The sequence below is a fragment of the Chaetura pelagica genome, unplaced genomic scaffold, assembly GCF_000747805.2.
Source record: "Chaetura pelagica isolate M959 unplaced genomic scaffold, ChaPel_1.0 scaffold274, whole genome shotgun sequence".
Classification (NCBI taxonomy): domain Eukaryota; kingdom Metazoa; phylum Chordata; class Aves; order Apodiformes; family Apodidae; genus Chaetura; species Chaetura pelagica.
In genome coordinates, this window is record NW_009952983.1 from 2,125,947 (window position 1) to 2,151,848 (window position 25,902).

The 25,902-nt window shown below is 48.9% G+C and overlaps 1 protein-coding gene across 1 annotated transcript in view; it reads left to right on the forward strand.

The window, feature by feature from the left end:
* The first annotated feature begins 3,722 nt into the window (after positions 1-3,722).
* Positions 3,723-25,902, forward strand: part of FERMT2 (fermitin family member 2) — a 41,077-nt gene continuing 18,897 nt past the window's right edge. The window contains exons 1-3 of the mRNA XM_009996480.1: positions 3,723-3,780; positions 6,084-6,317; positions 21,851-21,985. Of these exons, the coding sequence (XP_009994782.1) occupies positions 3,723-3,780; positions 6,084-6,317; positions 21,851-21,985 (427 nt within the window). The remainder of the gene's footprint in view (positions 3,781-6,083; positions 6,318-21,850; positions 21,986-25,902) is intronic.

The following is a 25,902-nucleotide window of genomic DNA, read 5'->3' on the forward strand; positions in this document are numbered from 1 at the left end:
ATGCATGTATGTTGTGTGTGTGTGTTATGTATTATATATTATATATTATATATTATATATTATATATTATATATTATATATTATATATTTATTATATATTTATTATATATTATATATTATATATTATATATTATATATTATATCTATGTGTATATATATATCATGTAAGTGTGTATGTAGGTATGTTTATATGCATAGTATGTTTACATATATATAGATATATACATATGAAGAAATTGCAGGTATTATGTGGGTAATGGAAAGGCATTTTGCTGCCTCACCTTCCTGAGCAGGAATAATCCTCATTAAAGGCAGCCCTGGGAGCACCCTTAAGGCTGGGGAAAGAGCCAGGACCAGGGAGGGCAGCTCTGCTCCTTCTGCTCTCATGGAAGCAGTGGGAGGGATGGGCTTTGGTTGGCTGTGTTTTATTCTGGAGGAGGATGCTCCTTCTGTATTGCTCCCCCAGGAGGGCTGAAGACTTGGACCCGTTGCTCTAAAAACCATCAGTTATAATTAAGAAACAAACTGAAGCCTTTGGCTGTATCCACTGCCCTTCCTGAGGTGGGGAATGTTGCAGGGAACCAGCTTCAGCTGCACCTCTGTGTTCCCAAAAATCAAACAGAAACCCTTGATGCAAACCAGACAGTCTTGCAGAAGTTCCCAACTTACCTACTCAGGCTTGTGCAGGAGCTTTTTCAATGATCTGCCTCCATGTGAAGGTGATGGAGGGGTTCTCAGGCTCTTTGCTGTTCCAGGAATTTAATCAGGGATGTGTCCAGTGACAGAACAAGGGGCACTTGTCACAGACTGGTAAACAGATGGTTTAACCTAAATAGAAGAACATTCTTCTTTACCCTGAGGGTAACAGAGCCCTGGGACAGGCTGCCCAGGGAGGTGGTGGAGTCTCCATCCCTGGAGAATTTCCAAGCCCACCTGGAGATGTTCCTTTGGGATCTGTTCTAGGGGATCCTGCTCTAGCAGGGGGATTGGACTGGATGATCTCTAGACATGCCTTCCAACCCTGAACATTCTGTGAATCTGTGTATCTGTGAAAGGGGATCTATCCCATAGGAGTCTTTTCCAGAGGTGGAGGCCACCACTGCTGGAGTGTCCTACTTTCCAAATACTAAGTTAGTGAAGTTTAACCTTCGGCTGGGGAGAGGGGAAAAAAGATGTGAAGATAGGTTTATTTGGTTGTATCTGGTCTCTTTCATGGAAGGAGGGCCCGTTTGGAACAAGGGATATTCCAAAATAACAAATGCTGTGTTTATGTAACACTGGAGACTTGTATACTACTGTGAGTAAGTCATAAGCTCATGGAGGGAGCTGCCAAGGGCCAGCAAGGCTTTGGAGGGAAGGAGATCAGTAGCTGCTGTGGAAGCAGAGGAGAAAAGGAACTTGAAAAATCCATGGATCAGTGTGGGAAGGTGTTTGGAGCAGCCAGCTCCTGGGATAAATGGGATCATAGCATCATAGAACCATAGAATGCTTGGGTTGGGAGGGACCTTCAAGACCATCCAGTCCCAACCCCCTGCATGGGCAGGGACACCTCCCACCAGCCCAGGTTGCTCCAAGCCCCATCCAACCTGCCCTTCAACACTGCCAGGGATGGGGCAGCCACAGCTTCCCTGGGCAACCTGGGCCAGGGTCTCACCACCCTCACAGCAAAGAATTTCTTCCTCATATCTCACCTCAATCTCCCCTCTTCCTGTTTTGATCCATCCCCTCTTGTCCTTTCACTACAAGCCCTTTCCCAGTTCTCTTCCCAGCTTTCCTGGAGCCCCTTCAGGCACTGGAAGGTGCTCTAAGGTCTCCCTGGAGCCTTCTCTTCTCCAGGCTGAACACCCCAACTCTCCCAGCCTGTCTCCAGAGCAGAGCTGCTCCAGCCCTGGGATCATCTCCGTGGCTTCCTCTGGACTCTCTCCAACAGCTCCATGTCCTTCTCGTGTTAGAGGATCCAGAACTGGACACAGTACTCTAAGTGGGGTCACACAAGAGCTGAGTAAAGGGGGAGAATCACCTCCCTTGACCTGCTGACTGTTTCTTTTGATGCAGCCCAGGACATGGTTGGCTTCTGGGCCCTCAGGATGGGGCTGCCTACACCAAAATTCTGCTTCCTTGCTTAAGTGGTAGTTGTGGATGTGTGTGTCTGTGCAATAACAAGCCCAGCATGAACATGCACTTTGTCTGCATCTCAATTAAGACTCATTATCTGCTGCTTGGTTTCTAGCTGGGAATTTAGCAGTAGCTGTGGGAATAAAAATCTGCAACTGTAATTATGCTGGAGAAGCTGCTGTGATGTGACTGCAGGAAGGCACCGGCAGGAATTGAAAGCTGAAGGTGTTTAAGCTTTAAAACACTTCATTGAGCAGCCATCACTTCTCATAATGTTGGGTCCTCACAGATATCTCTGCAGCTGTCTGGGCAATTTAAGATGCTTCTTGCATTTGCAGGACAGTCTGAACAGCTTTTCAAGGTGACCAGCAAGCTTGCTCTCTGGGGTTTGCTGTACAAAATGTCCAAATGCAAATGGAAAACCAGGTTCTTCCTCCAAAAAAAATAAATCACAGCTGGGTTGCCCAGCCCTCCCAGGCTCCCAGTGGCTGAGGTTTCGGTTCAGGCCGTGCAGGGGGTGGAGGAAGCAGGAGCAGGGGTTATTTTTGATGCTGGGAAGGAAGTGCCGTGCTTCCCTTTCCCGCTGCTGCCAGGGTTGGGCTTCTGGAGCTCCCAGTCCCCAGCCCATGCTCCAGCTGATGCTGACAGCTCCAGCCTCCACAGAGAATCAAGAATCCCAGACTGGTTTAGCTTGGAAGGGACCTTCAAGATCATCTAGTTCCAACCCCCCTGCATGGGCAGGGACAGCTCCCACCAGCCCAGGTTGCTCCAAGCCCCATCCAACCTGCCCTTCAACACTGCCAGGGATGGGGCAGCCACAGCTTCTCTGGGCAACCTGGGCCAGGGTCTCACCACCCTCACACCAAATAATTTCTTCCTAACGTCTGATCTGAATCTCCCCTCTTCAGTTTCAAGCCATCACCCCTTGTCCTGTCACTACAGGTTCCTTGCCTGGCAGGGGAGCATCAGCTGCCTGGATTTGCTGTGACCTGGCAGGTTTCTGCAGCTCATTTCCAGGGATCCCTCTGTGCTCTCCTCTGCACAAGCTGACCATGGTGGGAAAATGCTTTTTTTATTGCATTGAGGGCACCTCAATCCTGGTGGCTCTGCTGCTCTTCACTCCCTGCCATGTCACAGGCAGGAATGAGCTAATTTGGACCAATCTGGGTGGATTTTCCCACCCCAAGGAGCAATTCTGTTTCTTTTCCTGTTTGCTCTGCTGGAGATGCTGATGAGCACTTGCTGGCTCTGACCATTTCTGCTTCATGGAGTGACAGTGTTGCCCTAAGGCTGGTTACACATCAGGGCTGGAGACAGCTGCTCAGGGATGTGCAAGGGACATTTAACAGCTCGAGAGAAGCTTCTGGATCTTCAACACCTCCACTGAGATTTGCAGTGAGGTTTTGAACCTGGGGTAACCTTTTGAATTTGAGGTGTGGGATCTCTAGAAGGAATTTTAAATGCTTGGATACTCACCCGCGCTCTGACAACTATGAAACAGCCAGTCCTGCAACTGACAGTGGGAAATGGGAGAGGACTGAGCCAAAATAATAAGCCTTGACATGAAGCTGGAGCCCTGACAAATCAGTAACTCGTGGATTGGGACCATGGTGAAGGTTCAGAGACCTTTGATCAGCTGTAACCAGGCGGGTGGCATTCCCGGGGGTGCGCGGATTTCAGGTCCTGCCTGCTGCCCTGCACAGCACCAAAGTTTTCCTTGTTAAACCCAACCCCACAAGCCAGCTGCTAAACATTTGCCAACCTCATGTATATATAACTTCCCCCGTGGGGCAGCCACGGATCTTCACCTTTGTGGGCATAGCCCACATCTCACTGTTAATTTGAAGTGTTAATTACTCTCTGACCGAAAGACGATGCTGTGCACGTTCGTGCCACGGCCTGCAAGGTTAATCTGCAGCATAAAACCAAATCCCCTCTGTGAGGTGTGTGTGTTAGTGATTCAAAATGCCTTTATTTTTTTCCTCCCCCCAGACTTTTGGTGCCAGTTTGCTCAGCTTTCAGTAGGGCAGAAGTTGGGCTTTGTTACTAAAGTCCATTGTAATGATTTCTCACATTTTTTTGAGGGTTGCCAAGGCTTGTGCAAGTTCGCATGCTTTTCTATATTTGGTTTTGTTTAATTTGATTGTACAAAGCTGTTGAAAAGTCTAGCTGAACGTTTCCCCTTTCTGGCTGCAGGATGATGCCTTTAGACTGGGAGCTCAAAGGCAAAAAAGCTTCTGCTGGGTTTTCTCAGTAACCCCGAGCTCCAGATCCCGTTTTCAGATAGGGACTGAAAAAAGCTCATTTGTCACATTGTTCTCATCTTGATGAAGTTCAGACATAGCTCGTGGGGATAGTCATCATGATGTCAGTCTTGGAGTGTGTTCCTTGGTGCCTTCAGTGTGCTTGGTGGTGGATCTGCTGCAGGGGCTTCGCCCTGAGCTGTGCTGGGTTTGTCCATGGCTGGTGCCCCACCATGCCTGAGCATCACTGCTGAAGGCTGGAGGAAGGAGCTGTTGCAATAATCATCAGCTGGCAGTGTTAACTTGGGTGAAACTGATGTTTTAATTTGGGAATCTGGAGTCTGAGGAGGATCTGGAGCTGGAACAGTATTATTTTGTTATTGGTGCCTTAACCTGGACAGTGTAGTCCTTTTCCAACCAAAACAATTCTATGATTTCAAGCTTCTTTTCTTTTTTATTACAGAAATAAAAATAATCCTCATACAAAGTCTGTAAGATCAAAGCTTACTGGTAGCTCTACCATTTGTGATACTGAATGCAGAAGTGTCCCTGTGACAGGTCCTCCAGCCTCTTGAGGTTCTTGCCTGCTTGCCCAGATGACGTCCTGTGGAAACACTTGGTTTTTCCTAGGAAACCCAGAGTTGTGGCTGTCCCTGTCCTCACTGCTGTCACCGTTGATGCTGACACACCCCCTGGCTGGTATTTTTGGAGAGGAAGGGTTTAGGCTAAGCAGAGATTTGCAGAATGCAGCTGCAGCACCTGGGTCATCCCCTTCTCCATCCCTTTCTCCTGAGTGGTGGGGGGATGTTGCACCATTAGTGCTGGTTGGTGGTTGTTGGACTGGAAGATGCTCCACAGGAGTGGCAGGGGCTGCAGGGAGGTGTGAGCAAAACATATTCCAAGTGTTAGGAAAAATACTGCACAGGGGCTGTCTTTTGGAGCTACCACTATGCTTTGGTTTCCCAACTGCTTCTCAGCTTGGTCATAACCTTCAGAGAGCCCATGGTTACATCCCTGCTGGAAGGAGATGTGACTGTTGAGTTTTTGCTCTCTTGTTCCCTTGGGAAGTCACTTTGGTTTCACTTGGGAATTTTACAGTTTTATTTGTAGAAACTGAAAGATCTGGAGAAGACATTATGTCAATTTTTTCTTGCAGACCTCCTTCAAGATATGCTTTCTGTGTGTGCCAGGGTGGCTGGACACACCTTCAGCTGTCCTATGTGGTGGGGATGGGGAATCATAGAATCACAGAATGGTTTGACTTGGAAGGGACCTTCAAGACCATCTAGTTCCACCCCTGCCATGGGCAGGGACACCTCCCACTAGACCAGATTGCTCCAAGCCCCATCCAACCTGCCCTTCAACACTGCCAGGGAGGGGGAAACCCAATAATTGATAATTAACCTAAAAAGTTGTGCAGATCCCCTGCTGGGGAAAGTGTAAGGTCATTCATGACCTCTTGACTTCATCCTTCAGCCTCACTGCTGCCAGGCTGAGTGGTCTATGGACACATCACGACTCATCCATATTCCTCTTGGGTTCTTTCCTACTTTTGTCTGGATGCTTTTGAGTACAAGCAATTATTTGTATCTGAGGAGGGCTGCTGGCGGGTTTGGATCGATAGTTGCTTCTTGGTGAAAAGCATTTAAACTCCTTTCTGCTTTTGTCTTTTGAAGCCTAATTCTGGTCCGGGTTTCAACTGGTAAAGTGGTGTCTTTGTTGCAGATGTCAAGAAAGACTGGTCGGATCACGCGCTGTGGTGGGAAAAGAAGAAAACTTGGCTCCTTAAAACGCACTGGACGTTGGACAAATACGGGATACAGGCTGATGCCAAGCTCCAGTTCACACCTCAGCACAAGCTGCTTCGCCTCCAGCTGCCCAACATGAAGTATGTCAAGGTGAAGGTCAACTTCTCGGACAGGGTCTTCAAGGCTGTTTCTGACATCTGCAAAACGTTCAGTAAGTAGCGAGCGCCGGAAGCCGCCGCTTTCCAGCCGCCAGGGGCAGGTTGGCGTTTGGTTTGGCTCCTGCTCCTCCTTCCACCTCTGTGCTCATCTCCTGAGCTTATCAAATTAAAGTTGCTTTCCAGCTTCAGACACCCAACGCTCACCTGGGCGTCAGGCAGACCTTGCAAGTCTCATTTTTTTATGTGTAAATACTTAAATAACGGAACTGGTTGTGCTGCACATGTACCAAAAAATATGGGGTTTGTGCTGAATTGTGTTTCGTAGCAAAGGCTGTTCTTGACTCTGTCTTTATGATAGGATCACAAACTGGTTTGAGTTGGAAGGGACTTTAAAGGGGGTTCCAACCCCTGCCAGCCATGGGCAGGGACACCTCCCACCAGCCCAGGCTGCTCCAAGCCCCATCCAACCTGCCCTTCAACACTGCCAGGGATGGGGCAGCCACAGCTTCTCTGGGCAACCTGAGCCAGGCTCTCACCACCCTCACAGCAGAGGATTTCTTCTTCAGATCTCATCTCAATCTCCTCTCTTCAGTTTGAAACCATTCCTCCTCATCCCATCCCTCCCTGCCCTTGTCAAAAGTCCCTCCCCAGCTTTCCTGGAGCCCCTCCAGGCACTGGAAGGTGCTCTAAGGTCTCCCTGGAGCCTTCTCTTCTCCAGGCTGAACACCCCAACTCTCCCAGCCTGTCTTCATAGGTGCTTACACAAGTGCACAGTCCAAACAGGAAATTACAGTTCAGGTTAATGTCCTCTCCATAGCTGGAGAAGGGATAGAGGTCTGCAAAAGGTGCATACTGAGCTCTTTGGAGATGTTTTTGTTTGGTTTTAGTCTAAAAAACGGCCCCTCTCAGCTGCAGAGCTGCTCCTGGTGCATCCTTAGGCAAAGCAAAGCAGCTGCTGTTGGGTCGTAAATTTTTTCCCTGCAAATTTATGCACTAGATGAAAAACCAACCCCGAAGTAGGAAACCTGCCAGCTCTGTGGGTTCTCCTCCAGTGGAAAATCACATTAGAGATTAAGTGATGATGCTTCACTGTAAAACTGTCTGGTGCAGTGAAGGAACCGAGTCTCCCTTTCTCCTCCCCACTCCTCTTCATGATCCTTCCCTCTGTTGAAAAGAAGCCCCAGAAGAAGGGGTGGATCATTTCCTACTGGGTACATGGGTCTGCTGCTTTTATCCATCACGTTTTACCCATCTTCACAACTTTCTTACCCCAGAAGCCAAAACTGAGATGGTAACTTCACTCTGAGGAGCTTGTGGTGTCCTCCCTGCTCGCTCCCTTCTGAGAGGAGCCTGCAACCCGACCTCAGCCATAGTAAAATCTATTTCTGCTCTCAAAAAAAAAAAAGGCAGCTGGAGTCATTTTTGCCTGACCCAGTTGTTTCATGAGGCTGGAGGAGCTTGGTGTGGCCTCCACCATGGCCCTGCTTCGGTCTGTGTATAAAGCTGGTTACAAATCTTTGCTGTTTCTTTCTGCTTTTTGTCGTGGGTGTTTGTTTTGGGGTTGTGTTTTTTTTTTTAATATACATCTTGGGCAGTTTCTCCTTAAAATAGAAAAGGCTTAGGCAGCATTATTTCCCAGCCGATTTTGCCTTCCCCCCACCCCCTCCTCCTGCTTCCCCACCCCTGTCTCCTGTTGCTGTTTTTAATGTCAGGCTGGACAGCGAGGTCACCGGCATCCGCTCGGTGGCCGATGACTCTTTTCTGAGTCACGTCAGGAAATTCTGATCCACTTCATCACGTCACCAGGGATCTGCCCCTGACGCCACCGAGCAGCCAGAGCCTTACATGGGCCTGGAGCAGCTCTGTCCTCCACTCCAGGGCTCTCAGTGGATTGATGAACAAACCCGGTGGGATAATGTTAATGTTTAAAGATGTGGGAGGGGAAGAAGCCACTGCAGTGGCTGCAGACCAGCTGTGGTAGGAGGGGACATGCATCTGTGGAGTGGTTCTGCCTTTCCTCCCATGGCATCTGACCTGCTGGCATCAATATTCCTGATTTTAGGGGAAAGCAGGGTTTTTGCTGGAAACTTCCCTCCCGTTGTGGTGACTTAACCAGCCTGAGCTGCTTGGGGATGGATGGAAACTACGTGGCTGAGCACAGACATTAGATCTTGTTTAGCCCTTGTCTCCATGTTTACTGGGAGCCAGATGTTCAGCAGAGCTGTGGGAAGAGCAGCCACATCTGCTCAACATCAGCTAGAGGGAGGAGGGGATTGGGATGTGAGGAAGTGGTAGTGCTGGAGCTGGAGGGGCTGGAATGCTCTTCCCTGGACTGTAGAGATGGATATTGTATAGGTGTCCAAATACCACTATCTTTGTATATCATATCAAATAATCATAGAATGGTTTGGGTTGGAAGGGACCTTAAAGATTATCTAGTTCCAAACCCCCTGCAATGCAATGCAATATAATATAATATTGCAACATAATGTAATATATTTCAACTCATATATTTAATATATATACACATGTATGTTTTATAGAAGATATACTATACGATATACATAGTATATATAATTTTATGTGTATATATACAAAGTATGTGTCCAAATACTGCTATTTTATATATATTTTTTTTAATAATGTGTCCAAATACTGCTATTTTATGTCTGTATCTAATTTAGGTGTCCAAATCCCTCTGTGGTCCAGGGAAGAGCTTCCCAGTGGGAAAACATAGATTTTTATATATATATATATTTTTATATATATATATGTATATATAAATGTAATATATATGGTTTGATGTTTGCCCCAAAGAGGTCTCAGTTCATATATATGTATGATTCAAAATCAGTTCATATATATGTATGATTCAAAAGCTCCTTGGGGCAGACACCAAACCCCTCCATGCCAGTCCCAGTCACCTCCTGTTCCTTCTCCCTCTGTGTGTGACCTTGGTGCTGCACCTTGGGTCAGACCTGTCCCCAGACATGGGATCCCAGAGCCAAGCCCTCATGGTGGAGACAGGAGCTGATCTCAGCCAGGAGGTCACAAGAGAGGCTGCTGCTTCCTGGTGTGAATCCCCCCCTTGGAGGTGCCCTGCTGGATTTGCACAGGGCCTCAGGTTCCTGTAGGGCATGGGGAGTGTCTGTCCACACCTTGGTGTCCAGCAGCTTGCCAAAGATCAGAGTGGCTGAAGGGTGAGGGGATCATCCCAGCTTGGGCAACTTGCATTTTTCTTTTTCTCCAGCAAAACCCTCTCTTGGGGTCTTGCAGGCTGTGCTATAATGTTTTCCCCACCTGCCTGTTGCCCTTGGTTTTTTTCCCCCCCCAGGTTAGTATCTAGGCCACCCCATTTTCCTCCATTACGTTCTGCTGCCCACTCAGTAGCTCTGCATGGGAGGGCTGCAGAGAGCCACTCACACCCTGAACCAGTCCCACTGATTGTCTTCTCATGGAAAGCTGAGTTGATATTTCAAGGCAGAAGGGGAAAGAACTAGAATCACATAATCATTTTGGTTGGAAAAGACCTTTGAGACCATCAAGTCCAACCATTAACCCAGCCCTGCCAAGGCCACCACTGACCCATGTCCCTCAGCACCACATCTACTTTGAAATCTCTCCAGGGATGGGGACTCCACCACTGCTCTGGGCAGCCTGACAAGTAGTCCCTGCCCTAACAGCTTAGCTCTTGTCTCTGAAAATCCCTTGATTTCTAAAATTAGGGTCCAGGGCAGCTTGGACCAGTGTCTGTGCTTGTGAGCTGCTCATATTTTGGCTGTAAGTGTTTGCTGTCTTTGCCCCCGGAGCGTTTAATTACACACTTCAGTAATTTTAGCATATGGTGTGATTAATGAGTAATGTAAGTAATTCCTCGTGTTGCCGGGACTGGAGCTGGTTGCGTTTATAAAATCCTCTCTACACAAGCAGGAAATTCTCTTGGGTGGATGATTTAGAGTTGTGCCTTTTCTTATATCCCCTTTAAATTGTACCCCGGAGGTGTCACTGCTGTGGTTCACGGTTGGTTTTTAAAGGCAAGTCTCTGTTCTTGTGCTGAGGGAGGTCATTGCCCAGGGCAGCTCTCACCACTTGCTCCCCAGGGCCATCCCAGAGGTGGCTGTGGGAAGATGCTGGAGCTGCTCACACATCCCCCTCTTTCTCAGAGGTCATGTGAAGCTGGAAATAAAAGCAATCTCATTCCCAGATTGCAGCCCCTCCATTCCCACAGCAAGAGATGGGGAGGGTTAACAGCAGGGATTGACCCTGCCTGCTGTAGGAGCAGGCAGGAGGAGAGGATCTGGGTGGGATGGGATGGGCAGCCCTCACCCGAAGGCTGGGCTGGAGGCCTGCCCAGGAGCAGCTGCTGGCAGGCATTGCTGGCCTGAAGGGCCAGCTTTGATCTGCAATTACAGACCAGAGAAAGAGAAAGTAAAACTTCTCTTTTTGTTGTTTTTTTGTTGTTGTTGTTTTTTAATCAGAGCAGCAGGGGTTTGGTTTATGGAGCAGCGTGGAGGTTGGGATGGGGTCCTGCTTGCAGGGCTCCCGTGTGCCCTGCTCTTCTCAGCATCCTTCTGGGAGAGGTTTCTGCCTGGGAAACATCCCATCAAATCCACGAGTGTAATTGGATGAGGCTGCAATCAACACTTGATTGGTGTGGGTGGGACTATCCTCATTGGAAAGTGGGATCTGGGGAGACAGGAGACGTGGCTGTTTTGCAAAGCTCCTACTAACCCATCATCCTACAGAGAAGATAAAAAGTTCCTCTTTTCCTCCATAACAGCTTCCTATGGTTCCAGGACAGCAGGGGCCTTGCTCACACCCTTCATCTGCTTCTTCACAGCATCCCTTTCCTCCTCCTGCTGCCTGTATTTTTTTTTCCCACATGTCCTGGGAGCAGTAGGAGACTCCAGGCAGGATCTTCTGGGGCTGGGTGGGTGTGTGGGAGAGGGAGAGCAACCAGGGAGATGGAATGGGAAGGTTTTTTCACTGTGCCTGGATGTTTCCTGCCCTGTTGATGCTGTTTCTCCTAGGGAAATAGCCCATGTCACAAAGAGTTGCTGTGATGGGGTAAAAGCTTATGTCCTTCTCTTCTTCTGGTGGTAAAGATTTGGGACCAAGGCTCTCCTCCAGCCTCAGGAGCAGGGATCATTCCTGGTGGGAGCTGGGAGTGCTGGAAGGAGGATGTGGTACCAGAGCTGGGAGGAGGCAGCCCTGGGAGAAAGCTCTCCAAAATTTGTGATTGCTCCCTCCCTTTCTCACCCTGAGGAAGAAATTCCCTTCAGGTCTGTTAGACTTTTTTTCCCCAAAGGCTGGTAGGGCATCACACCCAGCTCCTTCCTCGGAACCCTCAAAGAACTCCATCTGAATTCATCACCTCTTTTGGGAAGCAGTGTGTGTCCTGTGGCCAGCAGGGTCCCCATCCCATCTTCCTCCAGTCCCCAGCTCCCTAGGGGCCAGGGGAAAGTGGGAACCCTCTGGCCCAGGATAAGGGTGGTCCCATCCTGTGAGGCTGGAGGAGAGGGATGGGATGTGGGGAGCCCTGTGAGGGTGCTGAGCTCCTTCCCCTTGCCTCGCCCTGCCCCAAAATAACAAGGTGCTGCCTCTGGCCACCGAGCGCAACCTGAGACGAGGTGACAGTGCCATGTAGGCACGGTGTGATGCAGACCTGTCCCCAGCCAGGCAACACCCACCAGCAGTCTAGACACCCAATATGACCCTACCTTTTTTTTTTTTTTCTCCTTTATAAATGGTCCCTGCTCCAGAACAGAACGTCCTCTGACTTCTGAAGTATTTGTAATATTTCCACGCCCTCCATTGCCAAAAAGACTTCTATAAAAAGCTGCTGTTTTCTTGTTTTCTCTCTTTTTTTTTTTTTTTTTTTCTTTTGCAAAACTCAAACCCTTTGGTTGTCTGAGGTGGATGGAGTTCCCAGGGCTCTGCCTGTGAGCACACGGAGCCACAGCCCCAGCACAGGTGCTTTGCAGGAGGAAAATCTGTCTGAAATTACTCCTCGCCATTGCAAATCCCCATTGCAAACCTCTTCAAACCTTTTGTTTTCTTCCTTTGTGCCCCTCTGGAAAGTAAAGGAACATCACTTGGGGCCTACAGGAAAGCTGGGGAGGGACTGTTTACAAAAGCTTGTAGTGAGAGGACAAGGGGTGGTGGATTAAAACTGGAAGAGAGGAGATTTAAGTTGAACATTAGGAAGAAGAAATTCTTTGCTGTGAGGGTGGTGAGATCCTGGCCCAGGTTGCCCAGGGAAGCTGTGGCTGCCCCATCCCTGGCAGTGTTGAAGGGCAGGTTGGATGGGGCTTGGAGCAACCTGGGCTGCTGGGAGGTGTCCCTGCCCATGCAGGAGGTTGGAACTAGATGGATCTTTAAGGTGCAAACCAACCCAAACCATCCTGTGATTCTATTCCTAAAGTTGTGGGTCTGAAAGGGGAGGTGGGTGAATCACTCTCCTGAAGGTGTTTAGCAAACATGTATGATGTGTTGCTGAAGGACATGGTTTAAGCACTGGACTTTAGATAGAGTTGGGTTAATGGTTGGTAGGGTTAGGTTATGGTTGGACTCGATGATCTTAAAGGTCTTTTCCAACCAGAACAATTATGTGATTCTGTGAAAAGGAGTCCTGGTGGATACATATGAGCATCTCAGGGGTTATTTGAGGGCTGGTGACACCAGCATCTGCTGATAGAGCCTCCAGATGCTCAGTAGCACCAGGAAGTTGCTTGGAGATGATGTTCATGTACCGGAGCGGTGACAGAGGCGGTGAAATCCCGAGGCAGGGTTTGCTGCCACAAGCAGAGGGTTTGGCAGTAGCACAGCTATTTCTAAATATGTCTAGGGGATGGGTGTGGAAGGAAATCTTACCATTTAGAGAGTCAGCCAAATTGCAATGTACTCAGCTTTTTAAATGGTGAGGCCCAAGTGCACCCTTGCCAACTTCTTCATTTTGCTCTTTTCCTCTTGTACTGCTTGCCTACCTCAGGCTGCAACTGTTGTGTAGGACCCAGACAAGCTGGACTAGAAGGGAAACAACAGGATTTAATTGCAAAGTGAGTGAAATGGGGAAAAAAAATTACTCTTTCTCTCCACCACCCCCCAGCCTGGTCCCTGTTCTGCCTGTGGAGTAGCATCAGGTTGGATGTCACCGCATGAGTCAGTGAATTTTTTCATCCTTACTCTGCTGTTGACAGAGACCCTTTAAATAGACTTTCATCCTGAAGACATTAGGAGATGCTGGCAAAGGCCACCACCTTCCTTAAGATCGTTCTGATTGCTCTTGATGGTCCAATGCAGAGGGTGTAAGTGGATTTTTTTTTTTTGCTCTCAATTGTGGTGCTTAATTGAATTGAATTGAATTTGACTTCAGCTGCAGTTCAGGGTCAAGGCTCAAAGTGCTGTCTGTGCTCTGAGGGGCATCCGGATAACTGGAGTCTGGGGATTTCATCCCAGTTGTGGAAAAAAAAAAACCATCCAAGCATTCTAATTCTGTTGTTGATTTGACTCTTTTTTTTATTATTAGCCTTGCAATAACACTTGGCTCTGTCACTGCTGGTTTCCTACTCCTCCTGGATCCTGGCCAGTGGTGCCTGATGTTGGCTCTGGGTACCACTCTGGGTCACACCACTGCAGACCCCACTGCCCCCCAGTTTTCGGGTGGTTTTGCAGGTCATTGCTCTGAGAGCAGGTCAATAAGTCAACAGGCACTTGGATTTTCCACGCTGAATTTGGGAAGGCTCTGGCAAAGCCTTTGACAGGGTCAGCCCCAGCTTGATCTGTGCCCACAGCACTTGCTGGGCATCTCAGGAGGCTTTGCAGGATGTCCTGACATAACTGCATGGCATGGGGCAACGAGTGGAGAACTTGGCTTTTACCCAAGTAAATATTTGAGCAACCAGGCAGCTGAAGAACCCATAATAAAATGTTCTGAATGTAGGTGGGTGTACAAACCTAGTAAACTGTGCTGAGGAGCTGAGAGTTCCACCATCAGATGCTGCCCAGCATCCGGTACAACCACGGACTTATCTCCAGGCACTTGAGAAGTTACATAAATCTTGGGTTTTGTTGGGTTTTTTTTTTTTGCCTCTGCTCTGTTTTGCAGAACTTTATCTCAAGTGAGTTTATGTTGAAGATAAGTGGGAGAGTTAATTCTATAAACTTACACAACGAAACTCTGAATTCACTCATTCCAAAGAAAAACATGGGGTTTTTGTTGGTTTGATTTTTTTTTTCAAAGTCTGAGATGGGGTTTGAGGTCTCATTTTTCTAAGAATTGTCCTGGTGATGCACAAAGGCTGTAATTTTTATGAGTCATTGCTTCGAGACAGCGCAGAGATATCCCACATTTCCTGATGGAGGGTAACTGGACCAGCATTAAAGAGAGGATTTCCCCTAAGTTCTGCCTGTCCTACAAGGAAAATTATGGAATTTTCAAGCTTCAAGAGCAAACCAGGCAAACCAGCCTTTGGGCCTCTTAAGGGAGCCAGAAAAATGGATGCTAAGGACTTCTTTGGAGAATTAATTTTCATAGAACTACAAACTGGTTTGAGTTGGAAGGGTCATTAAAGAACATCCAGTCCCACCCCCCCTGCATGGCAGGGACACCTCCCACCAGCCCAGGCTGCTCCAAGCCCCATCCAACCTGCCCTTCAACACTGCCAGGGATGGGGCAGCCACAGCTTCCCTGGGCAACCTGGGCCAGGCTCTCACCACCCTCACAGCAAAGAATTTCTTCCTCATGTCTCACCTAAATCTCCCCTCTTCCAGTTTCAATCCATTCCCCCTCATCCCATCTCTCCTGCCCTTGTCCCAAGCCCCTCCCCAGCTTTCCTGGAGCCCCTTCAGGCACTGGAAGGTGCTCTCAGGTCTCCCTGGAGCCTTCTCTTCTCCAGGCTTAACACCCCAACTCTCCCAGCCTGGCTCCAGAGCAGAGCTGCTCCAGCCCTGGCATCATCTCCGTGGCCTCCTCTGGACTCTCTCCAACAGCTCCATGTCCTTCTCATGTTGGGGAGCCCAGAATTGAACACACTACTCCAGGTAAATTTTCCTTACATACCAACATTGAATATAGAAAACAGTGTGAATTCCCATCATGCTAATGTTTGGGGAAGGCTGAGCCTGCACAGACAGCACTTCCAGTGACACTGTGGTGCAGATGTAGGAGATGCAAGAAACCCACAAACCTGATTTCTCACGCGAGTGGGAGCCCATCCCTTGGAGCACCAATATTGTCACAGTGTGTCCCCTGGCCCCTTGGCCGCCTTCTTGGCAGGGTCTGAGGATCCCACATCTTGGATGAGAACAAGGCAGCAGCATTACCCCTTTTTCCACACCAAAACACGTGGATTTTGGTCCCATCCCTGACCATGACTGCTTTCCCATCGTGATACACTTTGGTGGTTAAAGATGAAGCAGCTGCAGGATTTACTTGGTGGATTCTGTGAGAAAGAGCATGAAATGTGAATTTTACACCCTGCAAGGAGGATATTTTTCTTTAAAGTCAGTTTGCTGGGGGCAGTTTGCATCCTCTGAAGAAGGAGAATTTCATCCCAGCTCTGCTCTTTGTGTGGGAGATGAACAGGCACAGCTGGGCTGGGTGAGAAATGAGGGATTATACAGGGAAAAAAAGGTGATGGATTTTTTTTCAGCAGAAATCAGCAGGAGACAGACAGCACAGGCACAAGTTGGCTCTTGCAGGCTGATGGAAAAGAAGATGCTGTAGGGAGCAAAATGGCTTCATCCAACAGCTGGAAAAATTTCTCTTGGAGGTTGAAAGCCACATTCCCAGACGTGTTTTTGACTTACTCTCTGTGAAATGCACATATGGGTACTTCTCCCAGGAAAAGGCATTTATTTCCCTCACTTGATAAAATCACAGAATGGTTTGGGTTGGAAGGGGCCTTTAAAAGACATCCAGACCAACCCCCTGCAGTGAACAGGGACATCTTCAACTAGACCAGATAGCTCAGAGCCCTGTCCAGCCTGATCTGGAATGTTTCCAGATATGGGGCATCTACCACCTCCCTGGGCAAGAAATCCCCTACATTTGACAGAAACCTTCTGCTAGGACATGGACATGGAGCAGCAGCAATGTTAGGGCTCAGCTGTGGCTGCAGCTGGTCCAGCGTGGGCTGGAGGAGCTGTCAAAATACAAATGATTCCTGGCTGGATCCATCTTAAAAAATGGTTTTGGACCAGATTTTGGTCAGCATTGTCTGTGTATCATCATAGATGGTTTCTGCTGGCTGCCACCAGCAACGCCAAGGATTCTTGATAAGAGGCTGGATTTTCACACGGGTACACAATAAATAGAAATAAAATGCTAAAAGGATCATTTACAGTAATTTTGAGTAGATGTTGCCAGTGCCATCTGTCTCGTGTGTACAGACAAGGAGTCTCTTCAAAAGCAAACACAGCCCCGACCAACATGTCAATGGAAGAGTCAACACATTAGCCTTGTCAGAAGGTCACGTCTCCTGGTCCACCCACATTTCACTGGCCCTTTTGTCCTTCCAAGTGACCTTTGGCAGGAGCAGCTTGGCTTCAGCTGGGAAATGTGGATGAAATAGTTAATGGGGGTTTTGGAAATTTGTGGAAATCTAGGGCTGAAGTCAAACCCTGGGGAGATGTTTTACCCCAGGTGAACAACTCCAGCCAATGTGCTTCTCCAGGTGCAGTGGGGCTTAGTAGAATCACAGAATCCCAGACTAGTTTGAGTTGAGACCTTAAAGATCCTCTAGTCCCAACCCCCTGCATGGACAGGGACACCTCCCACCAGCCCAGGTTGCTCCAAGCCCCATCCAACCTGCCCTTCAACACTGCCAGGGATGGGGCAGCCACAGCTTCTCTGGGCAGCCTGGGCCAGGCTCTCACCACCCTCACAGCAAAGAATTTCCTCCTCAGATCTCATCTAAATCTTCCCTCTTTCTTCTTGAAACCCTTCCCCCTCATCCCATCCCTCCCTGCCCTTGTCCCAAGTCCCTCCCCAGCTTTCCTGGAGCCCCTTCAGGCACTGGAAGTTGCTCTAAGGTCTCCCTGGAGCCTTCTCTTCTGGGGACCCCAGAACTGGACCCAGCACTGCAGGGAGGTCTCACCTGAGTGGAGCAGAGGAAAAACAAGTAAAAAGCCCAAACCTATGTAAAGAATTTTAATTTCTGTGCACCACTTGGTTACTGTGAGGATCTTTCTTTTGCTCTTATGGCCAGAAAACAAGAGGCTGGAGCTCTGGAGCAGTTCCTTGTCCCAGTTCCCAGTTAACTGGAATCCCACCATCTGCAAGCCCTTACACCCTGGGCCAGGCTCTGCTTTAGCTACAGTAACTAACCAGGGGGTTTGCCAAGCCCAGCTCTGCTCAGAGGACACTTGAAGATGCTTTGTACACTTATTAATCATAAGCAGCAGCAAACTTGTTTTTCCCCAGCACTTGAATGAAATACTGAGATGTGCAAAGTTGCCTCTTGCTGTTTCGCTGGTTCTGGGGTGGGAAGTAAAACCAACTCTCCTGTTGCTTTTTCTGCATGATGGCCCTTGGTTTTAATTCTTAATTTCCCCTGCAACTCTTGATGGGCTTCAGTGGGTTTAGAAAATCTTGGAGATGATGGTACATCCAGGGCAGAGAAATTTGTGGCTTATCAATGGGAAATGTGCTCAGCTGCAGGGAAGCAGGGATTGTGTAGAGAAGCAGGGATGCTGCAGGGAAGCAGGGATGCTGAAGGGAAGCAGGAGTGCTGCAGGGATGCTGCAGGGATTCTGCAGGGAAGGAGGAATACTGCAGGGATGCTGCAGGAATACCTCAGGGATGCTGCAGGGAGCTGCAGGGATGCTTAAGGGAAGCAGGGATGCTGCAGGGATTCTGCAGGGAAGCAAGAATACCTCAGGGATGCTGCAGGGATGCTGCAGGGAAGCAGGGATGCTGCAGGGATGATGCAGGGAAGCAAGAATACCTCAGGGATGCTGCAGGGATACTGAAGGGAAGCAGGGATGCTGCAGGGATGATGCAGGGAAGCAGGAACGCTGCAGGAGTACCTCAGGGATGCTGCAGGGATGCTGTGCCCTGCAGCCATTCAGAAGCAGCTGCCGAAAACTCTGTATCCTGTATCCTCTGTAATCCCACGACAGAGTCATGAACAACTGAGGGACTATAAAAAGTCACTTGGAAATCAGATGGTCAAGCTTTGGGCCATCTCCAGCAGATTGCTTTCAGGAGCTGAGCTTGGCCCAGAGCCCTTCCCTTGGCCTCTCTGAATGGTTTCAGCTGCGAGGTTGTATCAGTTGCTAATGCACCAAAAATAAACATCAGAGTCTGAACCTTGCAAGCAGAATACCAGGGGAACTCCTCCTTTGAGGCTGTGCTGCCTGTCGTCCCTTGCACATGACCCTGGTTGTCCCAGCAGATTTTTTCTCCATGAGGTAAGCTGGCTGGGATAAATGGGAATGAGCAGGGCTGGCTGGATTCGTATGCTGGGTATTTATGGCTAGAAATGGTCAAAAAGTTGCAGAGTGAAAGTAACTGTTGGTGGGTGGGTGCTGGGATGGGGTTTGGTGTGGATCTGTCTATGTGGTAATAACCTGCCAGTGTTCAATGAAAGCTTGAGTGAAATTTAGCTTGTCTATAAATATTATATAAATAATGGATGGTTGGGGCCAAAGAGTTGTGGTGAATGGAGTTAACTCCAGTTGGTGGCTGCTCAGCAGGGGTGTTTCCCAGGGCTCAGAGTTGGGGCCAGTTCTGTTTGGTATCTTTATCAATGATCTGAATGAGAGGATTGAGGGCACCCCCAGTCAGCTGGCAGGTGACACCAAGCTGGGTGGGAGTTGATCTGCTTGAGGCAGGGAAGGCTCTGCAGAGGGACCTGCACAGGCTGCATGGATGGGCCAAGGGCACTTGTATGAGGTTCAGCAAGGCCAAGTGCTGGGTCCCCTGTTTCCATCACAACAACCCCAGGCAACATTCCAGGCTTGGGGCAGAGTGGCTGGAAAGTGCCTGGTGGAAAAGGACCTGGGGGTGTTGGTCACAGCAGCTGAATATAAGCCAGTGGGTGCCCAGGTGGCCCAGAGGCCACCAGCATCCTGGCTTGTGTCAGCACTGGTGTGGCCAGCAGGACCAGGGCAGGGATCATCCCCCTGTGCTGGGCACTGGGGAGGGGGCACCTCAAATCCTGGGTCAGTTCTGGGCCCCTCACCACAAGAAGGACATGGAGGGGCTGGAGCGTGTCCAGAGAAGGGCAAGGGAGCTGGGGAAGGGGCTGGAGCACAAGTGTGAGGAGGAGCAGCTGAGGGAGCTGGGGGTGTCCAGCCTGGAGACAAGGAGGTGAGGGGAGACCTGCTGGCTCTGCAGCTGCTGAGAGGAGGTTGGAGCCAGGGGGGTCGGGCTCTGCTCCCAAGGAATAAGAGGAAATGACCTCAAGTTGTGCCAGTGGAGGTTTAGATTGGATCTTGGGAACAATTTCTTCCCCAAAGGGCTGTCAGGCCCTGGCCCAGGCTGCCCAGGGCAGGGGGGGAGTCCCCATCCCTGGAGGGGTTTCAAAGCCTGTAGATGTGGTGCTGAGGGACATGGGGCAGGAGAGGCCTTGGCAGGGCTGGGGGAAGGGTTGGACTTGGTGATCTGAAAGGTCTTTTCCAACCAAAAATGATTCCATGGCTCTGTGATTCTTATGGCATCCATCCCCTGACAAATGCAATGAAGCACTTCTGATCAAAAGGCTCACTGTGCACGGCTGGGTGGGGTGGGGGGGAGCAGAGTTTGGTTCCAGCCTGACTTTTTGCCAGTTGTTTGCAGAAAGGAACGATGTGTAGAGCTGGGGCAGCCACATCTTCAGGGGGACTGTGTCCCACTTGGGTCATGTGCTGGGGACCAAATTCCAGCTTTTAACAACATTAATTATATTCTGGCAGCTGGGCACGTACAGCAAACTCCCACTGCTGCCAGTGTGAGGGGGCCAGGGTGAGATATGAACCCTGTAACTTCTCCTCCTTAATGACTTATTGTCTTGTTCATTGTTTCTCTTGGTGGGAAAATACAGCCTGCAGTGCAGCCAGCTCCATCTCCTCTGTCTCCTGATCTCTCTTGCAGCCACAGCTTCCCACATCCCCGTGCCACTGAGCATTTTTGAGTGATAAATGCAAAAAACAGAGCTAGAAACAACACAGAGCATGAACTGAGCAACCAGCTGTGGAGGAAAGCTTGGAAACTCTTCTTTCCAAGTCTCAAGCATGGAATCAGACTGATTTGAGTTGGGATGGACCTTCAAGGTCATACAGTCCCACCCCCCCTGCCATGGGCAGGGACACCTCCCACCAGCCCAGGCTGCTCCAAGCCCCATCCAACCTGCCCTTCAACACTGCCAGGGATGGGGCAGCCACAGCTTCTCTGGGCAACCTGGGCCAGGCTCTCACCACCCTCACAGCAAAGAATTTCTTCCTCAGATCTCACCTAAATCTCCCCTCTTTCAGCATAAAACCATCCCCCTCATCCCATCCCTCCCTGCCCTTGTCCCAAGCCCCTCCCCAGCTTTTCTGCAGCCCTTTCAGGCACTGGAAGGTGCTCTAATGTGTTCCTGGAGCATGATCCATAGTCTCCTTTTTGCTCATCCAAGCTGTATTTTGGAGCTCTCCAACCTTTTTGCAGCCTTTCAGTGTCACAACAGGATGACTTCGTGCCCAGGTGAACTCTTCTCCAGGTCAGTTCCCACAGAGTGACTGAGGACAGCTCAGAGGAGATGCAGGATTTTTTTCTCCCCTCTTGGTTTTTGCAGCTCTGGTGAGGAACTCTGCACTCGCCTCCAGTCCCTCCATGATGGAGAGTGGGCTCCACTTCCCTGGAAAACTCCTTCCCTCTTGGAAACCACTACAGGATTCGGAAGCAAACCCAAAGTACCATTTTTGTGGGAAATAGCCCTAAGATTCTCATTTTCTTTAGCCCCCCCTGTACTCCCCTGGCTTAAAACATAACACACTGATGCTCTTCATTTTAAAAAACATGGTTTTTAAATTGCTCAGGTTCTGGGCAGGCAAATGGGAGAGATTTGCTGCGAAAAGGAAACACTTGGGCCAGATGGCTTTAGAAAGTGGATACCTTAAATATTGTCTCAGAAATTTCCAGCCTGGTAAGTAAATAAATGGCTTGAGTCTTGGTTTGCTCCTGTGGAAGGGAGAGTACCTGGTCTGCTACCTGAGTGACTAAATAGGGGGTTACATGCTAATTAATATATCTGAATTTATTTTGATTTATCTATTTATTTGGTTTTATCTATTTTTATATTGAAGTTAATGGGTGGGAATGGTTCCAGGCTCTGTCACAGGTTCTAGCAGTGCTTGTATTTGCATTTGAGTGGCCATGTCTGGGAAATTCTGCATCTTTCCCAAATGCTCTGTCACCTTTCCAGCCAAGGACAGTGCTTGTTTCCAACAGGCTTGAAGGGAAAAAGTTCTCCACTGGATTTTTAACCATTACAAAGCAGGAAAATCAGCCAAATGAGACACTGCACATGACTGGATGTTGTCCTTAAAGGAAGGATATTCCCTTTCCCCCCCTTTTTTTTTCCATCCTGCCTTTGTAAAAGTGGCCCATTTTTCTCCCCAGACATCAGGCACCCAGAAGAGCTCTCCCTTTTGAGGAAACCCAGAGATCCCTCCAAGAAAAAAAAGAAGAAGTTGGATGATCAATGTGAAGATGATGCCTTCGAGCTGGAGGGGCCGCTGATCACGCCGGGGTCTGGTGAGCTCTGTGGGGACGGGCTCGGGTTGGCAGGAGACAAACAGATCATAAAAGGGGGGAGGGGGAACTGCCTGAGTGGTATCAGTCTAACCTAATTCCTTAGGGTCTGTGCACGGGCCCTAAAGGAATTCCACAGCTCCTCCAGCACTCGGGCACGGTGGCACAGATGCATGCCTGAAGCTGTCACGCATTTCAGGAGCAGAACAACACCAGGCTTGATGAAACAGCAGCAGGAACCACGTGTGGCCACTTGCACACTCAGATTGTGTTACTGAGAGCTTTTCTTACCCTGTCAGGAAATTATTTAAATGGAAAATCGTTCCTAATGTCAAATTCCAGGTGTGTTTGAGGCAGTACCACTATTCTACTCCTAATATGTAGCCCAGCAAAATGAGTATTTTAGTATATTTTATTGATTTCATTAGTGTTCCTTTATGGTAAAGGCACAACTATAGATGGTAATGCTAAAAAAAGCCCCCTTTTGTTACTGGGGGTAAGTGGTTTACCAGTCTGGCTCACAGAACCTGAGCAGAACTACTAACAGAATTGCTAATGGAGTAACATCTCTGATGGAGTAACAACACTAATGGAGTAACATAGCTAATGAAGCAACATCTCTGATGGAGACCAACTCTTCCTCAGGCAGCAGATTGCTGCAGGGAGGTGTTGGCAAGCAGAAGGGTGTTTTAGCTCCTCTCCACAGCTGCTGAAGGTCTGGTGCTGGAAGGCAAATGGCAGGAGCTGAAATCCAAGATCTTGGTCAAGTGGGAGCACTTTAGCCCAGATGGACTCATGGACAGAGCTGCAGGGCTGCACGAGACGTGTCTGGCTGCCAGAGCTCTTGGGTTTAAATCCAGTAATGAGAAGGAAGCAGGGCAGCTTAAATGGGGAAAAAAAAAAAAAATAAAAAATCCTTTGAATTCAGTAAACTTGTATTAATTGGTCTTAAATTAACTGAAGGACAAGGAAAGGTCCTGCAGTGTGGTTAGTGTCTCTGGTGGCTCCGGGCTGGCAAGCAGAAAGGTTTTGGCTGCTGCCATGCACCATGGGCTCTGCAGCAAACCTTCAGCCAGGGAGAAATCATTCTGCCTTTGCTCCAGTCTTGCTCTTTCTCCTCTAAGTTACTTAAAAATACTTCCAGGCTAGTCCTCTCCTGCTCCTGGCTCAGGGAGTTCTCCCTGCATCAGGCAAGGCTCCAGTCAGTTTTCATCTTCCTTTGGCATTTTCATCTTGAAAGTCCATCGTTAGCCTTTCCAAAGCCAGTGTTCACGGAGAGCATCTCTGATAGATTAATAGGAAGTACTTGGCCTGCTCTGGGGGAAAGATAGGCTTTTATTTTAATTATTTATTGGTCTTTCAGTGAGTCACTTTGACTTGCTGGGTTTGCTTTCCTTGTGAATGAAACTGCTTTTGCCGCAGGTTTAATTACTGCAGTGACCTGCCCAGCGTAGGGGCCATTAGTTAAAAGTCATGGTTTTAACCTGAATAAACTGTTTCTATCATTGCTCCTGCATTAGTTGGTGTGCTGAAATGAAAGCCTCTGTGAAATGAGTTAATATTTCAGGATCTGCTTCTTTTGGTGGGTGTAAGTGTGATGTTTTGTCACTGAGCACCTCATACCTGGCAGTGAAACCATTTAAATCAGAGCTGCTGATCCACCCGCAGTACATGTTGCCCAGCACTTTCCATCAGCAGACCTGTGTTCACTTGTTTATAAGTTGGCCAAATTTATCACTATTTCACCTGGAACTTTCCATAGCATTGCCTGCCTCGGGCAGATTTTTTAAGGAAAGCATCTTCTGAGATGTTTGAGATGTTTGGAGAAGGTGCTGAGGAAAACATCTGAGGTGAAGCTTCGCTCTGCTGGAGCTCCAATGGAGGAAAGTGGGGGGGTGTCCATTGGAAGACCTGTCCAGTTTGGGGCAAGAAGTGGGATTTTCTTTTGTTGGTCCAATTCAGGCTGAGCTGTGTCTTCTTGAACCATGGGAAGGTAGAAGCCAGCCCTGCAAGGCAAGAGCATCTCCAGGATGGGGTTTATGGATGGTGGCGGTGGTTTATTGCCAGTTCCTGTTGGGCTGTTCCTGTCCAGCATTTTAATGGTCTGTGGGGAGAGCACATTTCTGTTGCTTTTATATATTCATAGAGTATCTCAAGTTGGAAGAGACCACGAGGATCTTCAAGTCCAACTCTCAAAGTATAAGTACAGGGGAAAAGTACCTGGCAAGTCACCCCTGGCCTTCTCCTTGCAGGTGTGGAGCTTGAAGGTGGTTATCTTAATCCCTTGGCCATTTCTGCTGCTTTTTTGCTCCTGCCTGGTTTGCTGGGTCTATCCTGATAGCAGGTACCTGTGGTGCTTTCTGCTCCTCCAGGTCATTAATCCAGACAGGGGTGCTGGCAAAACCAGCAGGAGCATTCAAAGCATCCTGGTATTTTTCTTGTTCGATGGCAAGGGATGGTTTCCACTTACATTTTCCAACCTGTCAGTTTCAAATCACATTTCTGTATTATTTTAAGTTTCCTAACCAAGATTTTTGCTGTCACTGGGTGATGCTGCTGAGTCAAACCCTTCTTACTGTTCCTGGAGGTACCCACGGCAAATCAATGAGAGTTTGCAAAGGTTTTCCTGTTGGTTTGGTTGTAGAATTTTCCTAGCTCAGCTTTTTGGTCATTTCTTGCACACCCAGGGAGGAAGGATGATATGGAGTGAGGGGCTGGAGGGTGACCTGAGGGGGTGGGTCAGTGCAGCAGCAGGAGGTGGCACAAAAGACCTTGCTTGGGGCATCTCGACCCTGCCAGGCACCACCTCCAACACCCTTAATGGTGCTCTTGGAGGTGGAGCCGAGACGTCTGAAACTGCACATCTGAACAGGCTCGTGTTTTGAAAAGGACACAAATCTTGCCCAAAAAAAAGCCAGTTTGCTGTTGGTCCTTCTAGTTGCTGGCGTGTAGATTGATGCCCAGCAAACCCTGCTGAGCTCCTTGACCTGTGTGTGCACACGCAGTGGAATTGCTGACGTGAGGACACAGCCCTTGACCCTCCCACCTATTGACAAATCTGGATTTTATATTCCTAACGTCAGTAAATCAACGCTCCGGTGGGATGAGTAGGGATTATTTGGCTTAGCTGGGTCCCCTTTTCTTCTCTCCATGTTGGTAATTTTGAAAGGCTGGTTTTGGGGGGAGAAGGGGGTTTGTTGTTTGTGAGCTTTAAGTGCTGGCAGAGGCGTGTGCTTCGGGGTCAGCTCTGCACCGGGTCGCACCGCTCACTCACCGTATCCACCCCAAATGTCTCCGAAACCTTCCTCAAGCTTTTCCATCCTCAAAACGCCGCCTTGTCGCGTTCCTGTGAATAAAACCACCCTCTCCAAGCTCACCTGGGTTGCTTTGCCTGCCGAGCCCACCAGTGCTGCTGCCAACGCTCCGTTTGGGTGGTTAAACCTCACCTGAGCTGTTCTGCTCTCTTCCAGAAGTGCCCATTTTTTGGCTCCTGTCCTTTCCTCCTCTCCCGGTGACTTTTCTCTCATCTTCTCACTTCCCTCCTTTCTTTCCCTCTCCATAGGCACCGATATTCTTTACATCGGCCCCGTCAAAGGTGAGCTCCACCTCAGTAGGACTTTTGCCCTCTGCCTCTGGTCTCTTTGGCTGCACCCTTAGTTTATTTTCCTGCTCCTCTAAAACTTTTGACTTCCAAAATCTTTAAGCGACAGGTAATACCGGTAAGTCGGGGGCCGTTCCTGGCCCAGGTGCCTCAGGAACCCAAGGGGCAGGAGTTTCCCCCAGAGTGGGAGACCTGCAGTTCCCATGGATTGGGGCTGGAATGAGTTTGCCAACAAGTTTTGCTCTTGGAGGAGAAGAGAGAGAGAGAGAGAGAGGGGCAGATTTTCCTGGGAAAACCGGCAGCGTGGGAAATAAAACTG